Source organism: Mobula hypostoma, chromosome X1 (assembly GCF_963921235.1).
Source record: "Mobula hypostoma chromosome X1, sMobHyp1.1, whole genome shotgun sequence".
Classification (NCBI taxonomy): Eukaryota; Metazoa; Chordata; class Chondrichthyes; order Myliobatiformes; family Myliobatidae; genus Mobula; species Mobula hypostoma.
In genome coordinates this window covers 20,148,887-20,173,832 of record NC_086128.1, presented here as the reverse complement: position 1 = coordinate 20,173,832, position 24,946 = coordinate 20,148,887, and the positions used below count along the sequence as shown (strand labels likewise).

The window sequence follows — 24,946 nt, the reverse complement described above, 5'->3', positions numbered from 1 at the left end:
TTATAGGTCTGCTTTTTTGCACTGCAAACACGATACCCTTTAATGTTAATTTGTTCATGGAAATACAGCTCTGTAACACACACAAAAATGCTGGAGGAACTCAGCGGGTAAGGCAGCATCTACGGAGAGTAACAAACAGTCGATGTTCCAGGCCGAGACCCTTCATCAGAACTCATCTGTTCCTTCATTGTCACTGGGTCTAAATTCTGGAACTCCTTCCACAACAGCGCCTTCACCAGAAGGACTGCAGTGGTTTCAGGCGGCGGCTCATTGCCACCTTCTCAACGGGCAATAAATGCCCACAATGCATTCAGCACAACCAGTCCACATTAGTGTTTACCTTCCACCAGCGACCAATTAGCCTCACATTCACCTGCCTTCTTCCTTCATCCCTGCATCAACTTTTCCTAATTCACTTCTCAGTCTGATTTTCTCCTCAATTTCCTTTCCAGAATTCGGAGATCTGTAATACTGGCATAACAAAGCCTTTTTAACATCTTCAGTTCCAACTATATTGATGTCTTTCTTTTACTTCAGCCCTCTCTACAGCTGCATTCTTTCTGTGACTGACAATGCCCTTCCACCTAATTTTTTTCTACCAACCTTAATGTATTTTTTTCTTTTCCAGTGAGCAGCCAAGTCCTTTTTATTTACCTAAGTGCACATTTTCTCATCAATATTGTAAGTTGTGCGTCTGTTCCAGTTTTTTTCTTCATCCTTGCATTGCTTAAGTAAAAAAAATGTGTGTGAATAGGGCAGCAACCTAAAAGATTGGGACTCAATCTCCTGTCTTTATTGCCTCATGTTTTGAAATAACATCACACAATTATTTCTGGAAATGCTAAAGCAGAGGTTCCAATGGACTCCTACCGTTAACTGAGGGGTCCGGTTAATGGTAAGAGTCCGTTGGAACCCCTGTGCTAAAGCATATTTCTACTCTGTTAATCAATAGCAAAATTACCTTCACTCAAGGCTTCAGACTTTGGAATTAGAAAGTTAATAATGCTGGTGGTATTTCTCCCTCTTGATTTTGTCATTCATTTAATCAGCATATACTTTAACTTCTCTCCCCAGTCACTTCACATCCTGCAGCTTGTATGAGAAGTTTTGCATGGGAGTCCTGAATGAAGCACACAGCCAGTGCTTTCTGTGTACACACTTCCATTTGTACACAGGCAGCTGCTGCAAGTGTTTACAAAATGTTTCACTGGTAACTATGGGAACAAACAGAAAACAATTATAGACTCTAAAAGATACACACGGGTGGGAACAGATTTCTCATTTCCTTTCCCTCAAGCACCGAAGCCCTGTCACAATAAAAACCATTGCAAAAGAATTCAAAAGACTGGAAAACGAAGACCTCCAGCTTCCTGGCACACAGTAGACATAAGACACTCATTAACCTAGAAAAAGTTACAGAAACCTTGAGGAGCGCCACTTGTTTCGGTCTTATAACTGCTGACTCAATGCATGTCAATTGGGTTCAGTCCTCCTCTGAGCTATAATTGTTTGGGACAGCAATTTTACCCTGTCCCCTTGCTACCTCACTGAAGACCTTTACTGACTATGCACCTAGTAAATGCCACCTAGAATTTTATTTAAATTTCATTTATATCCCTTCTTAGGATCCTCTGGGCTAAAAGAACATTTACATCTTTTGGTATCTAGGTATTGCGAGAAGATGGTGGTGAACCACCTTTTTGAACCGTTGCAGTCTTTCTAATAAAGGTGTTTCGACAGCGCTGTTGGGAGGGAGGGAGTTCCAGGACTTGGATCCAGTGACAACCAAGGACCAGCAATAAATTTCCATCAGAGAATTAAGTTTAAGCTGTACTATTTATTTCCAGTATTTAAATAATGAAATTGCTGGCACTGACATGGTAATAATGCGTTATGTGAAATAGAATATTCTTATTTAATATTTATATAACTGTGCTATCTTTAGAAATAGTACTTCAGCATCAGAAAGGATTTAGACACCCAGCACCATAACATTAAGAGGCAGGAACAGAATTGGGTAAAAAAAAAGTGGTTTTATCATGGACTTAAGGGCAAATCACGAATATCAAAAGTAAGATTCATAGCCCTTCCATTTACTTGGAATCAGAAAAAGATGAGACAGACAGTTACGTTTGAACAAGAAAATTGAGCTTCATTCCAAGCTGTGTTGGATGCTAAGATATAGAAAATCAACCTTTATTTTACACCCTTCCTATATCCAGATAGTTGAATTTTGGTGAGAAAAGTTGTAAGAAAAAAAGGTTAGCCTGTGAAAGGCATTTGGTTATTATTTTTCTCTTGTTCTTGGAGGAAGGAAGTAACATTCAATGTAGAAAATTAGGTATCCTTTGACTCTGTATATTCTCAACTGGAACAATAAAGCAGTTTAACAATTTATATTTAGCCTTGCCTCACTGAGGCGTTTTTAGTTAGCCTTCAGAATCATGCACAATAACATTATCAGATTACAAGACATTTCTATTCTTACACCCCACATAATTCTTTTGTTTAAGTAGATATTAGAAGTAGTACAGAGGGAATCCTGCACACAAGATGGTGAAACAACTTAAAGGAGTTACTTTACTTGAAAGAATACGTCAGCCAGAGCCGAAACTAATAGCTAAAGTCCTTTGGTGCTACAGTACATAACTCAAAATGGCATCCTTTGGATGAGACATTAGACTGGTTGTTTGTTTGGGCATAAAAGATCCTTTAGCATTACTAGAAAAGTTCTTCCATCGTCCAGGTCAACATTCCACCCTCAATTAACACTACCAAAAACAGACCAATAGACCTCTGATCTTATTGGAGTTTGAGGGATTTTGATCAAAATGGCTGCATGGTAATTTATTGTCTGATAAATTCTAAAATGAGATTAGCTTTTTCACACTTACATCAAAACATACAGTGAATGTGTCATTTTCTGCTAACGACCAACAGCCTGAAGATGTGCTGGGGCAGCCTGCAAGTATTAACATGTCTCTGGTGCTAACATAGTATGCCCATGACTTACTAACCCGTACGTCTTTGGAATGCGGGAAGAAACCGGAGCAGCTGGAGGAAACCCACACGGTTATGTGAAGAACGTGCAAACTCCTGAGAGACAGTGGCCGGAATTCAATCCCGATTGCTGGTACTGTAAAGTGGTACACTAACTGCTTTCATTTGAAGGGAAGGAAAGCAGTGAAAACTACTTGTGTCTTACATTTCTTTCTGATTAGAATAAGCACATTTTTTTCAATAAGGATGTTTCAACAAAAAAAAATGAAAGACTTCCACTGCTTTACACAACTTCAGTATATACCAAATGATTTTCTAACAAATGAGTACACTTTGAAGTGTGCTCGCTGTGGTAAATCACACATAGTTAAGGCCTATCAGCGATAAGATGAATAATCAAATATTATGTTTCAATGGTTGTCATAAACATTGGTGTGTATACCAAAATGAATCTACTTGTCACTGAATAGTGCGTGGGATTTTTTGCATCCACCCAAAAGATAATTCGCAATCTCTTAACTCATGGCGAAAGTGATACCAAGTCACTTGTGGTTGACAGTACTTGATACCACTGAGTGCAGCTCATAGGATCTGCTCCCGACACCAGTATTCTCTCCCAGGCAGAAATCTGTTCAGACAGGTTCAAACTGTGGAATTACTGGAACAATGGGAATGGATACGGGAGGCACAACTCATTTAAGTGCTTTGCAGAAAGGAAGTTTGAGACAGAAATGGTAGTCTGCAAGAATTTCTTTCCCCATGAGAGTATGATGATAACAGACTTGTCAAGAGGGACAATACCCTAGGAAGGGAAACAGTTTACAATACAGGGGTTGGGGAGGAAACTTTCATGCTCAGCAGTTTATCATAAATATAGTTGAGAGTTGTTGGAGAGGGCACATAAAGAAACTACAGAATTATACAGGTTTAGATGGTGGTGGGAAGCTGTGGAGGCGAAACGGTTTATTTGTCGAGGAAGGAAAGAACGATGCAATCAAAGCAACTGAAGGCACAGTCCTGGGAAAGCAATGACATATATAAACCTTTTGGAAAACAAAGGGGAATAGACCAAGTGAAAGCATTTGCTGCTCAGTTCAGTCACCCTGTACAGAATTCTGGTGGTATGATGTTGTTTCAAAAATATAAAAAAGAAAATATAAGTTTTATTTTTAAACCTGGTCTGATTTGAATCCCAGGAAAGTGAAGGGTTCCAAAAAAAACCTGCACCTTCAGTATTTGGTCTCATTGTCAATAAAGGTTTCACTGCTCTCTTCAGAGTCTGACAGTGCTGATTCTTCACTTAGGCCTTAGATGCAAAGAACGTTTACATCTCTTAGTATCTGCAGTAGATTTTTTCCATTCTTTATAACCATAGATTAATACTCCCTAAACTGCCAAGTCCACTACTTACTCCCTAAAATAGCTTTGTTGGAGCTCCAATGATTCAGTGTCCCATGTTGCCAGCATGTATTCTATCTTGGATGTCAACCTCAACTGCTGATGTCCCAGTTTCTACCCCTGCTGCAAAGCCTGCTCCTCCTATGTTCCCAGTAGCCACCTTTGACATGAATCAGAATCAGGTTTCAGGATCAGAATCAAGATTTTTTTTATTGACTATTTCTGGAAAAGACAAGACATACATCCTAATGCACTATTGTAACAGTGGAACAGAGAAACAGGGAGTCAGTAAGATGAATGAAGTAGGGAGAAGCCTGCAGCACAATGGCTCAGTTGGTAGCTGAAGTCAGAATACTTAAAAGCATTTTGTTATGCTCTCCCCACATTCTTAGCATGGCTTAGATTCTACCATTCAGCCACAGATTAGGGACAATTAATCTACCAACCCACATGTTTTTGGGGTGTGGGAGGAAACCAGTGTACCCAGGGGAAAACCCACACAGTAACAGGAAGAATGTGCAAACTCTACACAGACAGTGTTGGTGGTTGGGACTGAACCCAGGTCTCAAAAGCTGGGAGGCACCAGTTCTACCAACTGCGACACTATGCCATTATGTTCTTCCCAATGTCCAAAGACCAAAACATATCTCTAAGTCAAAGTCACAAAAATTTATTATCAGATATCACAACGCTATTTGAGGGTCTTGCTGTTTGCAATAAGTGTTTCCCAAATGTGACACATTTTAAAATTATTTCAATGGCTATTATGCACTTTGATGCATTTTGTCTGTGAAGGTATTTCCTCACTGTAAAAATTTTGAAAAATCATTCAGTTGCACACCTCTTTGGTCTACAAAAAAACTGTCAGACGCAACTCCAATGAAAGGTAACCCATTCAAAATACTAACTCTGATTTTCTCTACAGATTCTGTCTACTCTAAACAACAAATACAGCATTTTATCTTTATTTTTCAAACTTGTCAAGTTTTTTACCACACAAGTTATTACAACTTCTCTTCAGCATACAGCGGTGCTTTAAAATTCCCTTCAGCATTCATAGCAAAGTAATTCTATTGTAATTGCAACATCTGGTCAACAGGTGATGCTGTGGAGCTCTTTAAGGATTCTGCCACAAGTTTGATTCTCACCAACTGAGTATTTTCATTCTGGAAAGCCAATACCAAATTTCTACACTTACTATTTTCTGTTCTTATGCTGTACAATTTCCTTCCCTTTACGTTTTGAAAAGGTTTTCTTCACAATCTCCCATCACACTAACATGGCCCCACCTGGCGTCTTACTTGGGCTCCAGACCGCTACTCTTTCTGTGCCAGCTTGAAGATACTAATCAATAGTTACTGCATTGATATAAAGAACCTTTGCTTCCTCATTAGTTTCCTCGACACTTAAACAGCAAAGTTGGCTCCCACTGATTTAAAAACCTTTGCTCTAATTTCAAACAATGACTATGCTAACCTATATCTACTCCTGATTTATTAAGATACATAGGTACTTACATACCTCAGTTACAAAGAAAGTTGGCTCTCAATCAATCCTACTAAAACCAACCTCAACACAAAAAAAACAACCTGCTTTTGAAGCCCAAATTTTGCAGAACATTTGCCAGATTTTCCTTTGAAAAGTTATTTCTCCTTATCCCATTAGAGCTTTGGTTGGATTTTAAAATGCCCCTCAACATAGTCCTTAGCCTTCTGAGCCCTGTTCCTGTTTATCACTGACTAAAAATTTCCTCTTTCTTTTCCATTCCTTACCCACCTACCTCGCTTGCCGCAAGCTTCCCAATCAGCTCCATGCAGAAATAAACCAAGGTGCCATATTATTTTCATGCATCCACCTGCATATTGTAGTTCTTTGCCTTTGGTATGTTCTCATTACCCACTTTCTTCAATTACACACTCCCAAGCATAACACATCTTCTGTATGTTCAATACTGCATTTGTCTGATATGCCAAACATCAAAACTCTTCTCATCAGCCTAAACCCTTCATTAACCTTTCTGAAGATTTTCCTTATCCCACCAATTAAAATCAATGTACCACATAGGGAGATCCAGTGGATTCAAACATTAGAATATTTTACCAACAGAATCCTGTAGCACTTTAAAATGCAAGGGTAATTACCAAACGCAGTGTATTACTAACATAGCAGTCCAAAGGAGCAACAACCAGACCTTATAATAGTTGTGGAAAATGGCTCAGATGCCTTGAAATGTTTGAACTTTATTTATGTACCTGCATGATAGGCCACCGATCCTCGACTCCAGCCAGGGTGCCGATTTTTTGGGTAATCCTAAAAGAGAAATGGAAAGTTATCAAACACTTGGTCAAGGAATTTTCTCTGGGGTGAAGACACAGTGCCTCTGAAAATCAATGGACAAGCACTGGGAGCTGCTTGACAATGGGAATGAATAGCATTCTTACTTTCTTCATCACAGTCATAATGTCATGGAGCTGCACTGCACAGAAACAGGCCTTTCGGCCCACTTCATCCATACTAAACGAGATACTACATAGAACAGTACAGCACTAGAACTGGCCCTTCAGCCCACAACTTTGTACTGAACCAATTAATTTAGCAATCAAATAGCTAACTAATCTCTTCTACCTACACAATGTTCATATCTCCTCCTAATCTCCCATTCCTTCCCCACCTTCCTCATCCTCCACAAATGTCCCAATCTGTGCTATACAAAAATAAACCAAGATGTACATATTATTTTCATGCATCCATTCGCGTTGTCCTTTACCTATCTGGTGAGTTGTACTGTACTATTTAGCCTATATCGGCTAATCATTTGCCTGCATTAGGCCCATATCCCTCCAACTCCTTACCTGTCCACGTACCTGCTCAAGTAGCTTTTAAACACTATAATTATACCTGCTTCTATCACCTCCACTGGCAGCTCATTCCAGATAAACACCAATCTGTGGAAAATATTCTTCCTTCCCCTTTAACTTTCTCACCTAAAACCTATGTCCTTTAGTTTCAGACTCTCCCACCTAAGAAAAAGACTAATTATGTATCCTATGCCCCCAATCTTAGAAACCTCCATAAGATCATCTTTTATCCTCCTCACTCCAGTCAGAACATACCTGAGCTATCCAATCTCTCTATGTAACTAACTCCATTCCAGGCAACACCCTAATGAATCTCTTCTGCACTTTATTTCTACATCACCCTTCTTGTAGTGTGGCAAACAGAACGGTACACACTAGCCTTAGCTTGTTATTTTGTGCTGAGATGAGAAAATTTACTTCTGCAGAATCATTTATGTTCTATTTCAGATGCACACAATGACATCTATTTTTGAAATTTGGATATATGGTCTTCTGTTCCATTGTCTTCGTCATAAAAAATACAGTGAAGAGTTCAACGAACAATTTCTTTTGAGGAATAAATTATACCCAGTACAGGCACATAGCACAGATTTGAACCAGAGTACGACCCTCCTCCACTAAGCCAAGGACAGTAAAGATTAGATATAGAGTGAAACAACCTCTATGTTGTCCCATCAAAAAAATCTCAGGATAGGAGCATCATAGGTTAGAATTAGAATAAAGCCTTTCACATGTTCCCAGGGACAGCACGATTTGGATACAGGATCCCTGCCTCTCATTCCTCAGGAAGGGATACCATAAATTAGAAAAAGAGTAAAGCTCCCTCAGTACTGTTCCATCTATTATCGCAAGAGTAGGTACAGTACAGGTTGGACATAAGGAAAATTTTCTGTACTCTGTCCAAACCCCAATAGCGCACTTGCCATTCCTCCATGTCTTAGCATGGCAGTTTTCTATTATCCACATCACCACTCAGTGACCTGAGTTGATACCATACAAGTGGTACAGTATATCTTGCCATATTAGCATTTATCTGCTGTGCGGTTCACTGAATAAAGATTTAATTTCAAGGCTTCAACTTGCCCTATAACCTTGGGCTTCAGCAATTTAAAAAAAAACTGACAGCAACTGAGCAAAAATTTGAACCAGTGTGGCGTATTTTTAGCAGTTTGCAGAATTTTATAGCTTGCAAAGTGTATCAATGTACCTCGAGGGTGAAGAGACCTGTGCTGCGATGCTTCAAAATATCTGTTTTACCACAGGACTGAGTAAAACTGGAAACTGAATTATCAGAGCTTAAGAAAGGTGATTGAGAGTGCTAAACAGGGAATTATAGAGCAATTAGCCTAGCATCTATTGCCAGGAAATTACACTGGTCTATAATTAGTAATAGTGTGACTGAATGCCTTGGAAATTTTCAATGATCAGCAGCAGTCAGCGATCAGTGACAGCTGAAAAGTGGGTCATGCATGGATGAAATAGTTTGTCGAAATAACTAAAGTAGCAGCCGAGAAACATGTAAATTATTTATGTACATCTTTACAAGACATATGATCAAGCCCCTCATGAGAAATTGTTCACTGAACTATTCACTGCATTTCTGCATCACAGACAATGGATAACCAATTTTACCAAGGACAGAAGTGTCATTGTGCGTGTGTACAGGTAGATGGAGGCATTAAATTGCAAGATATTAATAGATTAAACCAATAGGCATGGCTGTAACAAGTACAGAATCAATTTAGGCAAATGCGAGGTCAACCACTTTGGATATGAAAAGGATAGAACAGAGAACTTACTAAATGGTGAAGAGCCAGAAGCAGTGGAGGTCTAAAACGATTAAAGAGATTTAGAGGGCTTGTACATTGATTGAAATGTCATGGAGAGGTACAAAAAAAAAACACAAATCAGAAGTGGTAATGAAATGCTGGGCTTTAGATTTAGCAGATTAGAGTACAGGGAACAGATGCTATGTAATAGCCATACAAAGCCCTGGTAAGACCACACCTGGAGAGAGCAGATCTGGGCGCCACATGTTAGGAAGCATGAATTGGCCCTAAGTGGATTCCATCATAGGTTATCAGAATGGTACATGGACTGCATGGATTTAGTCAGTGTAAAAATTAGGATCAAGCCCTTCAGGAACAAGTTAGCAAACAGTGATGTGCAAAGGATGGTATAAGCTTGGAATAGTCTATTCGATGCTAGATCAGTTGCCAATTTTATCTGAGATTAACATATCATTGATAATCAAAGGTGTAAATGGATTTGAGGAAAACATAAGAGATTCTGCAGATGCTAGAAATCCAGAGCAATTTTGGACCAAGATGCTTCTTTAGGACAGGAAAGGAAGGGGGAGGACACCAAAATATAAAGGTAGTGGGAGGGGAAGGAGGATAGCTAGAAGTGACAGGTGAAGCCAGTTGGGCAAGAAAGGTAAAGGGCTGGAGAAGAAGGAATCTAATAGGAGAGGAGAGTGGACCTTGGAAGAAAGGAAAGGAGGGTCAACAAGGGGAAGTGATAGGCAGGTGAGAAGAAGAGATAAGATGCCGGCGGGGGGGGGGGGGGGAATAGGAAAAGAGGGAAGGGAGAGGGGAAAAGAAAAACATTACCAGAAGAAATCAATGTTCATGCCATCAGGTTGGAGGCTACCTAGATAGAATATGAGGTGTTGCTCCTCCACATTGTGGCAAGAAGTGGTCATGGATTGATATGGCAGAATGGGAATGGGAATTAAAATGATTAGCCAGTGGGAACTTCCACTTTAGGTAGACGGAGCAGAGGTGCTTGACAAGGCAGTCCCCCAATTTACGTATACAATAGATGACCCAACAGATTCATAGGTGAAGTGTTGTCTCACCTGGTAGTAATGTTTGGGCCCCTGAATGGAGGTAAAGGAAAAGGTGAATGGGTAGGTGTAGCATTTCTGTCGCTTGCAGGGATATGTGCCAAAAGGGAGATTAGTGGGGAAGGATGAATGATAAGGGAATCAAGGAGGGAGCGATCCTTGCAGAAAGTGAAGAGTGGAGGAGTGATAAATGTGTTTGGTGATAGGATCCTGTTAAAGATGGTGGAAGTTGTGGAGAATGATGTGTTGGATAAGGAGGCTAATGGGGTGATAGGTAAGAACAAGTGGAACTCTATCACTATTAAGGCTGTGAGAAGATGAGGTGAGCACGGTTGCCTGGGAAATGGAGGAGATGTGCGTGAGGGCAGAATCAATGGTGGAGGAAGGGAAACCTTGTTCTTTAAAGGAGGAAGACATCTCTGATGGTCTGGAAAGGAAATCCTCATCCTGGGAACAGATGCAGCAGAGGCAAAGAAACTGAGAAAAGGGAATAGCATCTTTACAAGAGATAGGGAATTGGTAGGTTTATGAAAGGTGTCGGTAGACAGTATATTGCCAGAGATGGAGACAGAGGGATCAAGAAAGGGGAGAGAGGTGTCAGAAATGGGCCAAGTGAATTTAAGAGCAGGGTGGAAGTTGAAGGCAAAGTTGATGAAATTGACAAAGCTCAGCATGGGTGCATGAAGCAGCACCAATGCAGTTGTCAATGTAGTGCAGAAAGAGTTGGGGAACATCACCAGCAAAGCTACGTAGAACAGTCTATGTTCTAAGGCTAATGAAAAGACAAGCATAGCTGGGGCCCATGCAGGTGCCCACGGCTTCCTCTTGAGTTTGGAGAAAGTGGGAGGAGTAGAAGGAGAAATTGTTGAGGTTGGGGACCAGTTCTGCCAACTTGGGTAAAAGCTGAGACAAGATTAGAGTGTAGGTCTGCCATGATCTCATTGGATGATGCAACAACTTTGATGAGCTTAAAAGCCTATGTTCCTAAGTTTTCACTTCAAATGATGACATTTAAATTCATTAATAATTGCTCCTTTTCCATTATGTGGCAACACCCGCGATTACAGCAGCTGTGGTTTCTTTGTTGGATGTTTGAACTCAAAACAGACTGACATTAATTAAGACACTCCCCTCTATTAAGCTTTTGAAACACTTTTGAGGTTTCAGAAAGGGGAAAAATACTGACCTTTCATATCTGCTTTCAAAATCTCAGGACATCCCAAAGCCTTTTTACAGCCAATGAAGTACGATTTAATGTGACTCACATTGCTGTTGTCATGAACACAGTGCGCAATTTGCATACTATAATCAACCATGAGTGGTAATGCCAGATCATGTTTAAATGATGTTGGTGAAAAGATAAATCCTGACCCTTATGCCAACTCCTGCACTTTTCTTTAAAATGGTGTCACTGGATCTTTAAAATGCCCCTGAGAGGTTGGGGGAAGGGGTCTCAACTTGACAATCCACTCAAATAATGAACTAATCATGTATTGCACTTGAATGCACGTTGCTAGGAACTGCATAGGATGATAATCTGTCTAAAAGGGCACGAAAGAAGGACAGTTGACAATGTGAGGAAAACACACTGGTCACAATTTCCATTTATCATTTCAGCCAGCAACAGGAACATAGAAAGCAGGATGTTGGCCCTTAAATGAAGGTAATAATGTGAAATCTAGTGCTGCCTATAGCCTGCAGTGCAAGGTAGCTTCACTGTAAAAAGTTCTGGGGGTTGGCCTGCTGGCAGGGATGTTGAAGCTAAGTTGTATAATACTCACAACTTCCTATGCTCTCTCAGACTGCATTCCTTCCAAATGATATGAAAGGGCCCCACTGTGCTTCTGCAAGGCTTTTAGAACCTACTCTCTCCTTAAGGTGCCAGACCCTGACCTACCATGCTCCAGAGCCCAACCACTACCCAGTCTTCCTTCTGTGCTTCCAAACTCTTTCAAGACTCAACTGCATTCCTGTTGAGGTTTAATCCCAGTGTAGATTGGCAAATATAGGAATAATAGGCAAGCATAATTTAGGTTTCAGGTTCAGATTTACCTATCTATCACACAGTGAAGTACATTGTTTGCACTGATAACCAACACAACCCAAGGATATGCTGGAGGCAGCCCCAAAATGTCGCCACACATTCTGGCACTCATATAGCATGCCCACAATGCTCAGTAGAGCAACACAGAACAAGCAACAAATCAACAACAGCAAAATAAGCCCTGTTCCTCCCTCTCCCCCAACCCCTACCTGGCCAGTCCACCAATTCCAAGATAGGCCTCCAGCCTCCAGGCATCAGCCAATAGGCTTCGACTTTGGGACTCCCATTAACTTGATCTATGCAATTGATTTAGGAAACCCAAGAGATATACAGATTGGGAAGGCAGGATGAATGGCACTACATTAATTAGTCATAGTCATACTTTATTAATCCCGGGGGAAATTGGTTTTTGTTACAGCTGCTCCATAAATAGTAAATAGTAATAGAACCATAAATAGTTAAATAGTAATATGTAAATTATGTCAGTAAATTATGAAATAAGTCCAGGACCAGCCTATTGGCTCAGGATGTCTGACCCCCCAAGGGAGGAGTTGTAAAGTTTGATGGCCACAGGCAGGAATGACTTCCTATGACGCTCAGTGCTGCATCTCAGTGGAATGAGTCTCTGGCTGAATGTACTCCTGTTCCCAACCGGTACATTATGTAGTAGATGGGAGACATTGACCAAGATGGCATGCAACTTAGACAGCATCCTCTTTTCAGACACCACCGTCAGAGAGTCCAGTTTCATCCCCACAACATCACTGGCCTTACAAATGAGTTTGTTGATTCTGTTGGTGTCTGCCACCCTCAGCCTGCTGCCCCAGCACATAACAGCAAACATGATAGCACTGGCCACCACAGACTCGTAGAACATCCTCAGCATCATCCGGCAGATGTTAAAGGACCTCAGTCTCCTCAGGAAATAGAGACGGCTCTGACCCTTCTTGTAGACAGCCTCAGTGTTCTTAGACCAATCCAGTTTATTGTCAATTCGTATCCCCAGGTATTTGCAATCCTCCACCATGTCCACACTGACCCCCTGGATGGAAACAGGGGTCACCGGTACCTTAGCTCTCCTCAGGTCTACCACCAGCTCCTTAGTCTTTTTCACATTAAGCTGCAGATAATTCTGCTCACACCATGTGACAAAGTTTCCCACCGTAGCCCTGTACTCAGCCTCATCTCCCTTGCTGATGCATCCAACTATGGCAGAGTCATCCGAAAACTTCTGAAGATGATAAGACTCTGTGCAGTAGTTGAAGTCCGAGGTGTAAATGGTGAAGAGAAAGGGATACAAGACAGTCCCCTGTGGAGCCCCAGTGCTGCTGATCACTCTGTCGGACACATAGTGTTGCAAGCACATGTACTGTGGTCTGCCAGTCAGGTAATCAAGAATCCATGACACCAGGAAAGCATCCACCTGCATCGCTGTCAGCTTCTCCCCCAGCAGAGCAGGGCGGATGGTGTTGAACGCACTGGAGAAGTCAAAAAACATGACCCTCACAGTGCTCACTGGCTTGTCCAATTGAGGTTAGTAGCGCCATGGAGATGGGAAAGGACTTCAGTAACAGAATGGCTCAAATTGCAATGGATGCAGGAAATATTGGAGAGGTAGGTATAAAGAAATTGACACTGGATAATAGGCAAAGCTTCCTGCCACCTGACGTGGTTCAGAATGTTGAAGAAATTAGTAACTTATATATCATCACCATGAAACAGGAAATGTATGAAAAACCGGTGGATGTAACACAAAAGATGAATGTCGGAGTGGGAAGGGAAGCCATTTCCGACAGATGTGCTTGCTGTATTTGGATAGTAGAAGTGGAATGAAGCAAAGGCTATTCTATTGAATGGATTAGTTAAGACATAGTCATAGAATCATGTGACAGTCGTGGAAAAATTTGAAGAGAATACTTTGGAAGAACTGAATGGGAAGCATGGGAAAAGTGGAGGTTAAACACATTTTGCTAAACGGAGAGCTCTCTAGGAATGACTAAATTTTCACTAGTGAGAAGGACAGTACTAAGTAAAATGGCTGTTGGGGCTGGCAATGAGGGGTTGGAAGAATATGTTGAGCAATGACAATGCCATGGATAAATCAGGGGCAATGGGTGTAAAGTGAAAAGACAGCCAATCAGATGTAAAGAAATACATGAGATAAATCTTCTCAACAGAGACCAAAGTAAAAAGAGAATGAGAAAAAGAAAGAAATAATAGGACAGGGCTCAGAAATGACTCAGGTCTGATGTGGTAACAGGAATTCACACAGAAACGAACATTAATGGGAATCCTAACATTGACTACATTGTCAGAAAGACCTAGGTATCACAAGGAAGCCAGGATAATGTCTAAGGATTGATCATGAGAAAGAGAATAGAAAATTCCAGACAGGAGATAATTGATAATCAGCAACTGGTTTGGATGCCAGCAAACTATTTCTTTGTAGGAAAAGCCTACAAAATAGCAATTTCTTTTTAAATCTAAAAAAGGAGAACCCCACACTATTGGGTTGGAGGTTCTTCAATCATAAAAACTCACTCCTTTATAAAGTTATCTGAATTACATAATTTCTGATGGCTTCAATGATCTGGTTCATTGGATAAGTACTAGCTGATTATGTACTGTTCAATAATATTAATTTCAGCACCATCAATAGCTGCGAAGGGCACAGTAATGCACTATTCTACCTCTCTGGTTTAAGTACACAACTCCACAGATAAAAACACACATTTGACCTTCTAAAACAATGTTGTGCTTTCTTTTGGATAGCAATAAACTTCAGAAGATGACTAATCATAAAATTAGCTGTGTGTAATGTCATGAATAAGGTGAACAGAAAGGGTCTCTTACCACAGAAAGAGCAAACTTCCCACAAGCTATTATAACTCCTTATTGCTTATACTGAGTTTCTCTTCCCAATCATAGTGATGGCATATTGCCCAAACTCTCGCAATTTTAAAATAATTTCCATTGGCAATCAGACCATCATTAGTGGCACCTGTGGAATCAACTACTTCCTGAGCAAACCTCCCTTCCTAACAAAGTAGAAATGGTCACCACCCAACAACTTACTCTTTTCTGCCTTTGTTCACCACTCCAGGGTGCTGGCTTTTACCATGCCCTTGCATAATTATGGAGAAATAGAAAAGGCAGGTAAAAAGAACAATGCTTCAATGGTCATGGGGAATTTCAATATGCAGTGAGATTGGAAAAATCATGTTGGTGCTGGACTCCAAGGGAAGGAATGTCTACAAAATGGCTTTTTAGAGCAACTTGTAATCATGCCACTAGGGAAAAGGCAATTCTGGACTGAGTGTTGTACAATGAACCAGATTTGATTAGAGCACTTAAGGTAAAGGAACCCTCAGGGGTGCAGTGATCATTATATGTTAGAATTTACCCTGCAATTCGAGAGGAAGAAGTTAAAATTGTACATATCGGTATTAAAGTGGAGTAAAGGTAACTACAGAGGCATGAGAGAGGAGCTGGCCAAAGTTGATTGGAAGGGGACACTAGCAGGGATGATGGCAGAGCAGCAATAGCTGGAGTTTCTGGGAGTAATTCAGAAGGTGCAGAATTAGTTCATCCCAAAGAAGCAACAGCATTCTAAAGGGAGAATGAAGCAATGTGCCTGACAAGGGAAGTCAGAGACAACATAAAAGCAAAAGAGAGGGCATACAACATAGCAAAATTTAGTGGGAAGCTAGAGGATTGGAAAGCTTTTTAAAAACCCCAACAGAGAGCAACTAAAAACAGCAATAACAAGAGAAAAGATGAAATAGGAAGACAAACTAGTCAATATTATAAGATAGGATACAGAAATTCTTTTTCAGATATACAAGGACTAATAAAAGAGGCAAGAATGGATATTGGACAGCTGGAAACTGACGCTGGAGAGGTAGTAATAGGGAACAAAGAAATGGCAGACAAAATGAATAAATATTTTTCATCAGTCTTCACCAGAAATATGAGTGTGTCAGGGGGCAGAAGTGAATGTAGCTGCTATTACTAAGGAGAAGGTTTTTGGGAAACTGGAAGGTCTGAAGGTAGATAAGTCACCTGGAGCAGATGGACTACACCACAGATGTGGAGGGAGCTGAAGAAATTGTGAAGGCATCAGTGGTGCTCTTTCAAGAATTACTAGATTCTGTAATGGTTTTGGAAGACTGGAAAATTGCAAATGTCAACCACTCATTAAGAAGAAAGGGAGGCTAAAGACAGGAAATTATAGCCCAGTCAGCCTGACTTCAGTGGTTGGCAAGATGTTAAGAGTCCATTATCAAGGATAAGGTACTTGGAGGCACATAATAGGTTGAAATCACTATTGTTTTCTCAAGGAGAAATCTTGCCTGACAAATTTGTTGAAAATTCTTGAGGAAATAACAGGCAAGATAGATAAAGGAGAATCAATGAATGTTGCTTATGTGGATTTTCAGAAAGCCTTTGACAAAGTGCCAGATATGAGGATGCTAAACAAGATAGGGGTCCATGTCCATGAAAGATATTAGCATGGACGGAAGATTGAATGACTGGCAGCAGCAAAAAAGTGGGAATAAGGGGGTGTTTTTTGGTTGACTGCTGGTGACTAGTGGTATTCCACAGGGGTTGGTGCTGGGTCTGCTACCTTCACGTTATATGCTAATGATCTGGACGATAGAATTGTTGGCTTTGTGCCCATTTGCGGGCCATACAAGAATAGCTTGGGGGGCAGGTAGTGTTGTGGAAGCAGGGAATCTGCAGATGGACTTGGACAGATTAGGAGAAAGGGCAAAGAAGTGGCAGATGGAATATAGTGTAGAGAAATGTAGGGCCATGCACTTTGGTAGAAGGAATAAAGGACTATTTTCTAAACAGGGAGTGAATTCAGAAATCGGAGATGCAAAGGCACTTGTGCAGGATTCCCTAAAGGTTGACGTGCAGGTTGAGCTGATATTCATTTTGAGAGAATGAGAATGTAAAGCAAGGATGTAATGCTGGGGCTTTATAAGGTGCTAGTCAGACCCCAATTGGAGTATTGTGAGCAGTTGTGGGCCCCATGTCTAAGGATGGATGTGCTGGCACTGGAGAGAGTCCAGAAGAGGTTCATGAGAATGACACCAGAAATGAAAGAATTAATGTGTGAGGAGTGTTTGAGAGTGTTTAGAAGAACCAGGGGTGGGTTGGGAGGGAATCTCATAGAAACCGACTGAATATTGAACAGCCTAGATTAGAGTGGACGTGGAGAGGATGTTTCCTACAGTGGAGAGTCTAGGACTGGAGGGCACAGCCACAGAATAGAAGGACGTCCTTTTAGAAGAGATGAGGAGGAATTTTTTTAGCCAGAGGGTAATGAAACTGTGGAATTGATTGCCACAAATGGCTGTGGAGGCCAATACACTGGATATATTCAAAGCGGAGGTTCACAGGCTGTTGATTAGAAAGGGCATCAAAGGTTATGAGGAGAAGGCAGGAGAATAGAGAGGAAAAATAAATAGCAGAGCAGACTCAATGGGCTGAATAGCCTAATTCTGCTCCTATATCTTAAATTTGCCAAAATGAATATCTTTCATATGCAAATCTAAAAAGATCTGACAGTAGAAGAACCAGAGCAGAATTTCAAAGCTACACACACAAAATGCTGGACAATTCTCAGCAGGTCAGGCAGCATCTATGAAAATGAATAAACAGTCGATGTTTCGGGCTGAGACCCTTCATCACGACTGGAAAGTAAGGGGGAAGATGCCAGAATAAAAAGGTGGAGGGAGAGGAAACAGGACAAGCTAGAAGGTGATAGGTGAATCCAGGAGGGGTGGGAAAGGTGAAGGGCTGGAGAAGAAGGAATCTAATAGGAGAGAAGAGTGGATCTTGGGGTAAAGAGAAGGAGGGTCAACGGGGGGAGTTGATAGGCAGGTGAGGAGAAGAGTTAAGAGGCTAGAGTGGGGAATAGAAGGAGAGAGGAAAAGAAGAAAAACAAAAAAAAATAAACCGGTAAGAGAAATCGATGTTCATGCCATCAGGTTGGAGGCTACCTAAGTGGAATATGACGTGTTGCTTCTCCAACCCAAGAGTGGCCTCATTGTGCCAGAAGAGGAAGCTATGTTATAACTGGAATGGGGATAGGAATTAAAATGGGAAATTTTACTTTTGGAGCGGAGGTGCACGACAAAGCAGTCCCCCAATTTATGTTGGGTCTGAGGCTTTGGAGTATGTTAACTCCTGTTCCATCAATGCCAGGCATTGTTTAATACAATTTAAAATCCTACATAGACTACATTACTCAAAAGTAAGGATTCATAAAATATTCCCAGAGGTGTCCCCAATGTGTGAGAAATGCAAGTCCTCGGAGGCAAATTTGTTACATAGTTATGTTTTATGTCCCAGGATACAAGAGTATTGGAAGCAAATATTTGAGGTCCTATCGAAGGTACTAAAGGTTCAGATAATACCAGACCCCTCTTTAATAATTTTTGGAACTTCTGCGAGGTCAAGTAAATTCCAGGCTACCCAGCAACAACTCCTGACCTATGGCATACTTAATGGAAAGAAACTCATACTGATGTTCTGGAAAAAAAAAGAGGAAAATCCATCACTCAGACAATGGCTGGCTGCATTAATGGATACTCTGCATCTAGAGAGGATAAGATACGTTATCAAGGACAGACTCAAGGAATTTGAAAAAATCTGGCAACCATTACTGTTGTATTTAGAAGAGACCGACAGCTGAACTAAGTGTGGGGGGGCAGTAGGACCTAAACAGCACATACGGGAGGGGTGAGGGGAGGGAAGGGGAAAGAAGATGGGGTGGTAGGGTTTTCTTTGCTTTTTGCTTGTTTACTACACATACATTCATTTGATTTTCATTATGTTGTTATAAGAAAGAAAAGAAAACAGAAGCATTGTACTTTAGGACATTGTCGGTTGTGGTTAAGCTGATGTTGCTTCACAATAAAAACATTTGAAAACAGTTTATGTTGGGTCCCATCAATGTAGAGGAGGCTGGACCAAGAGTGATGGATACCTTAGATGACTCAACAGGTTTGCAGGTGAAGTGTTGCCTCACCTGGAAAGGTATATTTGCCAAGGACAATTCAAGAGTTTTACAGAATGTCATCATTGAAGTCTTAAATTTCCCCACAATAGTTTTAGAAACTGCAGGAATGAAATGGAAACCTTTGAGTACACAAGCAGTGGAACAGTGCGAAAAGTGAGCTGTTATTCTTGGGCATTCAGGACATCACAAAAACTCTCAAAATAGTCAAAAACTGTCCTGTAAAATGGAACGCCTACCCTCTCTACCCAAAATTCTGTGTTCACTTTTGCCAGGACTTTAACTCATTAAAAATAGAGACATTGTCTGTGGTGAAACAGAATGAACATTTCTATCATTTCATTGCTTTACTGCTTCTGATCAATTTTAGAACATAGAGACATTTTAGCAGAAAAGGTCAGCTGATCCACTGAGCAGAGACTGTGGTTAGTCCAACCACTGAATTGCATTTCAACAAGATTAGTTCTTTTTATTCACTTAGAGATTACAAAACATCGAAACAAATTCACATAAGTTATTTGTTAGCGTTCTCAGACCGCTTTCCCAACAACTAGCTCTCAACGAGCTGCACTTCTCTTCAAACATCTGGATGGTTGCAACTCCTGTCATTAGACCCTACCAAAATCTTTGATTTCTAACCATCGACTCCCTGCAGATTATGAGGCTAAACCAAATGATGCGTGACCTTTGTGAGTACGTCGAGTTCAGATTCCACAGCCACTGCATTAGAGAACACTTTCGTGTAATCATTTGTCTTTCTCCTTTTCTCAGTTCTTTTGTTGCTTAAATGTTCATTCATGTTTTTGGCATTTCTAGGCCCAACTGATCCTATTATCTTGCACATCATCTCCCATCAACTATTCTCCACAAACAAAAATCTTGCTGCTTGTATAGACTGTCTTGCTCAACTAACACACTTGTTCTCATTGGTTCCTGCCTCAGAAATTATTTGTATTTAGTAGCACGATCCTTCTGTAGTGTTGCCCTCTTGACTCAGTAACACTCTCCAACCAAACAAAAATCGGAGAATTCTGCTCTACTTTAGATCTTGCCTCTTATACGTATTTATCTTTTCCCTACCACTGCAGTAGTGGCATTAAGACACCTGGGCACCCACAAGCAGAATTCTCCCCCAAAAGACTTCCCATTAAATTTGCATCATTATACAAACTTTAAATTAACCCTCTCAAATACCCCTGCTTTGTCTCAGTGTTATTTTAGTCAATTATGCTGTGAAAGGTCCAAGGGAGTTTTCCCAAGTATACTATATTAATGCATATATTTATTGGATGTGGTGTTCACTTATGGGAGTTACTGCTGACACTTCCAGTTAAGATGGCACTACCAAACGCATGCAACAGCTCACTGGCAATTAAAAAGTTAAGCATTCTGCCTAGATCATTAAAAACACCATTTCTGAGGTAATTTGTGTTAAATTTTCACCACCAACAGTGAAGGGGCAAGCCGAGTTCAGGGGATGAGGTGGGATGGTGTGTTGCAGAATCGATGCAAGTGGAAGAGCCATTCGGAGAGGAGAACTTGAGGCAGAGTTGTTCTGATGCCTGTACAACTGGCCCAGGTGTGAGGTTGGATCACTTTGGGTGCAGAGGTGATCTGAAGAGTTTGAGAGCAGCTGCGGGCTGAGTAGCATGGTGCTTCACAACAGCCAGGAACTAGTGCGAGGTACGATCCACTGTTTAAACAATTTAAACGCTGGCCCAGATCAGCGGTGAGAGTTGATTTTGCTTACTCTTCGTGATGTTCACTCCTTTCTCCAGGGCACTGAAGCCTTTTGCTGTTCCGTTGTTAGGTCAATTTAAATACCAGCCCAGAAAGAGTGAAAAGACAGCGTGTCGGGATGCAGGGCAAGAGCAGATTTTGCTCGTTCTCCACGACGGTCACTCCTCTCTCCATGGCGCTGATGCTATGAAGACTGCCCTGGCTGCTGTGCTCAGTGCCTGCCAATATGCTGAACTGATAACTGAGGCTTTGGGTCTACTCCGGGTTTCAGATCTGAGGACTCAATTTTGGTTCGGAATCTTGTTGCTCACTTCAATTGTTTGAATGATTTGTATTTTTTTTTCTCTTGCACATCGTGTTGGTCTTTTATTTTTATTCATATTTTTAAAAAATTGGGTTCTTTTGGGTTTCTTGCTCTGTGGCTACCTGTGACCAAGCAAATCTCAAGGCTGTATGATTTATACACTCTTTGATAATAAATGTACTTTGAATCTTTGAAATGTGAGAAAATATCGAGTGCAGTCCTCAAGCTTGCAGCAGACCTTCAGTGCCCAGGCCTGCTCAGTTTGACCGATGGTGGCAGGAGAAACCAAGGGAAGGACCAATGCGTTACGCTCAAGCCCTTGAACTGATTCAGGTCGATAAAGGTGACACCAGACAGAGGTCAGCAACAAGATCTTGCTGGATTTCTTTCAATTTTCTGAGTCCAACTGCAAGCAATCTGAGAAATGCCCTGGCTCAGACCAGTTAACTAAATGCAGTTCAGGAATTGAGCCAAGAATTAACATGGTGAATGCAGCTTAATATCAATGGGCATGTTTATTTTCCAAGTGGGAAACCCAAGATTTTTAATTTCAAAACAAACAGTATACATTTGCTCATCTGATACACACACTAATCTTGAAGGAAATGGCCTTTACATCAGATGTTTGTATAAAAAAAATTGTCACCACACCCTTGCCCATTAATATGATTCAAATACTTTAAAAAAAAAACAATGCTATTGCTAAAGCATACAGATAATTAATCGAAAGATTGAGGCTCAGTCTCACCAGACTTACTGTCACAATGTGCTTCTGGTAGGTCACAGAGCCCTTGCAAAATAATTGAAGCACAAAAATTAAACAAACCCTGCAGGGCTTTACGATGAGGATGCCCTATATCTCTTCATTGTAATGAATGTGGGAGAGCGCTTCAGTAGACTGTGGGCATGGAGAACACAGGCGGTGGGTTGGTGGAGAGAGGACAGTGGGCATGGAGAGACTGGATCATGGTAATGAACACAGATACACCTTCATGGCCCGCAGTAATTACACAAGCTTTTCGCTTCTGGATTTTTGCCTGTGTCCCCAAGCAGACCGAGTGAGGATGGTATAAACTTGACTTTATGGCTGAATGCTTTGCAGGTACATGCTGCCTGGACTTGCATGAAGCACGTTGTTTTGGAATCTATATAGCACTCCACTCCTTTGGCAAGTGTAGAAGAAGACAACAGCAGAGAAAGTAATGTATAAACACAATGTGGGGTAACATTCTTTGTGGGACATCGAACTTCAGAAAATGGCTTTAAGGCAAGCTTAAAATGTGAGGTAATTTTCAGTGAAGATGTTGCTTTAATTCTATCTCCCTGAATCATCAGGGAAGGACAGCAAGAGGACTCCACCCTATCCTGAAGATGAGTTGTTCACAAGACCCATTGTGTTCACCAATTAACTGCCAGTTATCCCAAATCTCAATTACACATTAATTGTTCATTAAACAAACACTGATGAACTCTTTTCAAAAAAATGACTAGCTACTATCAGGTTGGATCAAAAAATATTGAAGTTATGGAATCACTCCCCAGGATCCACTTTGTTTGGTAAGAAGTCCTATATTCGTTTTACGCTTGCCATCCATTCAGACAATCTCAATTTTATCAAACCGAGGTTTACTCAGGCGATAGAGATACTGCTGGCAGCTGATGCCTAAAGAACATATTGAGGACAAGGAGAAAGTAAAAGTCTGTCAGTGATAGAGCCCACATTTAATAATATCCTGTGGCAAATAAGTTCTGTATTTTCTGTAAGAGGGCTGAGCCGGAGGTGAGACCGCAAAGTGGAATTGAGATAATCCCAAGGGTCCTTCAAAATAAGCTCTTCATCGACCTATTTACTTAAACAAACCCACATTATTGATTTTAAATGGGGCTGGGGGCTCAAGTTATTATTTTCCCTCTCCTTATTGTATATGCTGAAAAAGAAGGACTTGCACTTCTTTTTTGCCTTTCACAACCTCAGGAATACAGTTATTGTTGTAATAATAGACAACTCACTGTTAGCCTTCCTGCTGCACCTGTATGCTGTCAGTGTTTCATCTACGTCCCTCTGAAAATCCATTACCTTTTGTAAAAGGCCACTTCTTCCACATTATATTCCGTCTACCACATTCTTGTCTACAACATGTCTTAACATGTCTACAACCTCCAGCATTTTATTTTCATATGCATCTTCCTCAAAGTCTACACTACCACCCACCTTTGTAACAGCAAATCTGGATATACAGGTTGAGCACCCCTTATCCAAAATGCTTGGGGCCGGAAGTATTTTGGATTTCGGATCTTTTTCAGATTTCGGAATATATAACAATGCATAGTTTGGGACAGCCATCATTTTCAATTCTGAATTTATGCGCTACCGGTAAGCAGTCCTTGTCTTACACTTGTTCATCACAAATACTTACTTAACAGCAAAAATTATTACAAGTCATTAATATAATGAAAATATAACATGAGCAGGGTAACAAAAGCAGCACAGCAGCATTGAGAGAATACCTGAATCAGCTGTTGAACAACAAACAACGGCAGGCTTTTGGTCTCCACCCACAATGCTTTTTGGTTAAAAGTTTACAGTACACTGTATTTGTATTTTATTTTGATTTTAGGTTTTATGTAAGGTATAAGAACAATCAGCATTGTAGACTTGTTCTGGTGTTAAGATTTTCATCAGTGATGATTTTCCAAACTTATCAAAGTCTACATTGGTATCACTCCCCAACTTTTCCTAAGCTGTATCAATGACTGCATAGGCACTGCTTCCTGCACCCACGCCGAGCTCGTCAATTTCATCAACTTTGCCTTCAACTTCCACCATGCCCTCAAATTTACCTAGTCCGTTTTTGACACCTCGCTCCCCTTTCTCAATCTCTCTGTCTCTATCACTGGAGACAGTTTACCTACTAATATCTTATATAAACCCGCTGATCTCAGTTACCTGGACTATACCTCTTTCCACTGTCACTTGCAAAAATGCCAACCTTTTCTCTCAATTTCTCCGTCTTTGCTGCATCTGCTCTCAGGATGAGGCTTTTCATTCCAGAACTAATTAGATGTCCTCCTCCTTCAAAGAAAGGGACTTTCCTTCCTCCATTATCAATGTTGCCACCACCTGCATCTCTTCCATCTCACGCACATCTGCCCTCACCCCATCCTCCTGCCGCCACACCAGGGATAGGGATCCTCTTGTCCTCACCCATCACCCCAGTAGGTTCCGTGTCCTGCACATAATTCTCTGTAAATTCTGCCATCGCTAACAGGATACCACCACCAAGCACATCTTTCTTCCCAGCAACACCCCCCCAACCCCCTGCTTTCCACAGGGATTGCTCCCTACGCTATTCCCTTCTCCGTTCATCCCTTCCAAGTGATCTCCCTCCTGGTACTTATTCTTACCAACCTGCCCCTACAGCTCCACCCTCACTACCATTCAGGGCCCCAAAAAGTCCTTCCAGGTGAGGTGACATTTCACCTGTGAGTCTGTTGGGGTCATCTACTGTATCTGGTGCAGCCTCCTGTACATCGGTGAGACCTGATGTAGATTGGGAGACCACTTCATTGAGCACCGTCCACCAGAAAAAGTTAGATCTCCCAGTGGCCACCCATTTCAATTCTACTTCCCATTCCCATATGTCAGTCTATGGCCTGCTTTACTGTCTCGATGAGGCCACACTCAGGTTGGAGGCAACACCTTATATATTCTGTGTGGGTAGCC

The 24,946-nt window shown here is 41.2% G+C and overlaps 1 protein-coding gene across 4 annotated transcripts in view; it reads right to left on the bottom strand.

Moving 5' to 3' along the window:
* Nucleotides 1–24,946, bottom strand: part of spryd3 (SPRY domain containing 3) — a 239,181-nt gene that overhangs the window by 36,183 nt on the left and 178,052 nt on the right. For all 4 annotated transcript variants that reach the window (XM_063037983.1, XM_063037986.1, XM_063037985.1 and 1 more), the window contains one exon: nt 6,651–6,708. In XM_063037983.1, coding sequence (XP_062894053.1) covers nt 6,651–6,708 — 58 coding nt within the window. The remainder of the gene's footprint in view (nt 1–6,650; nt 6,709–24,946) is intronic.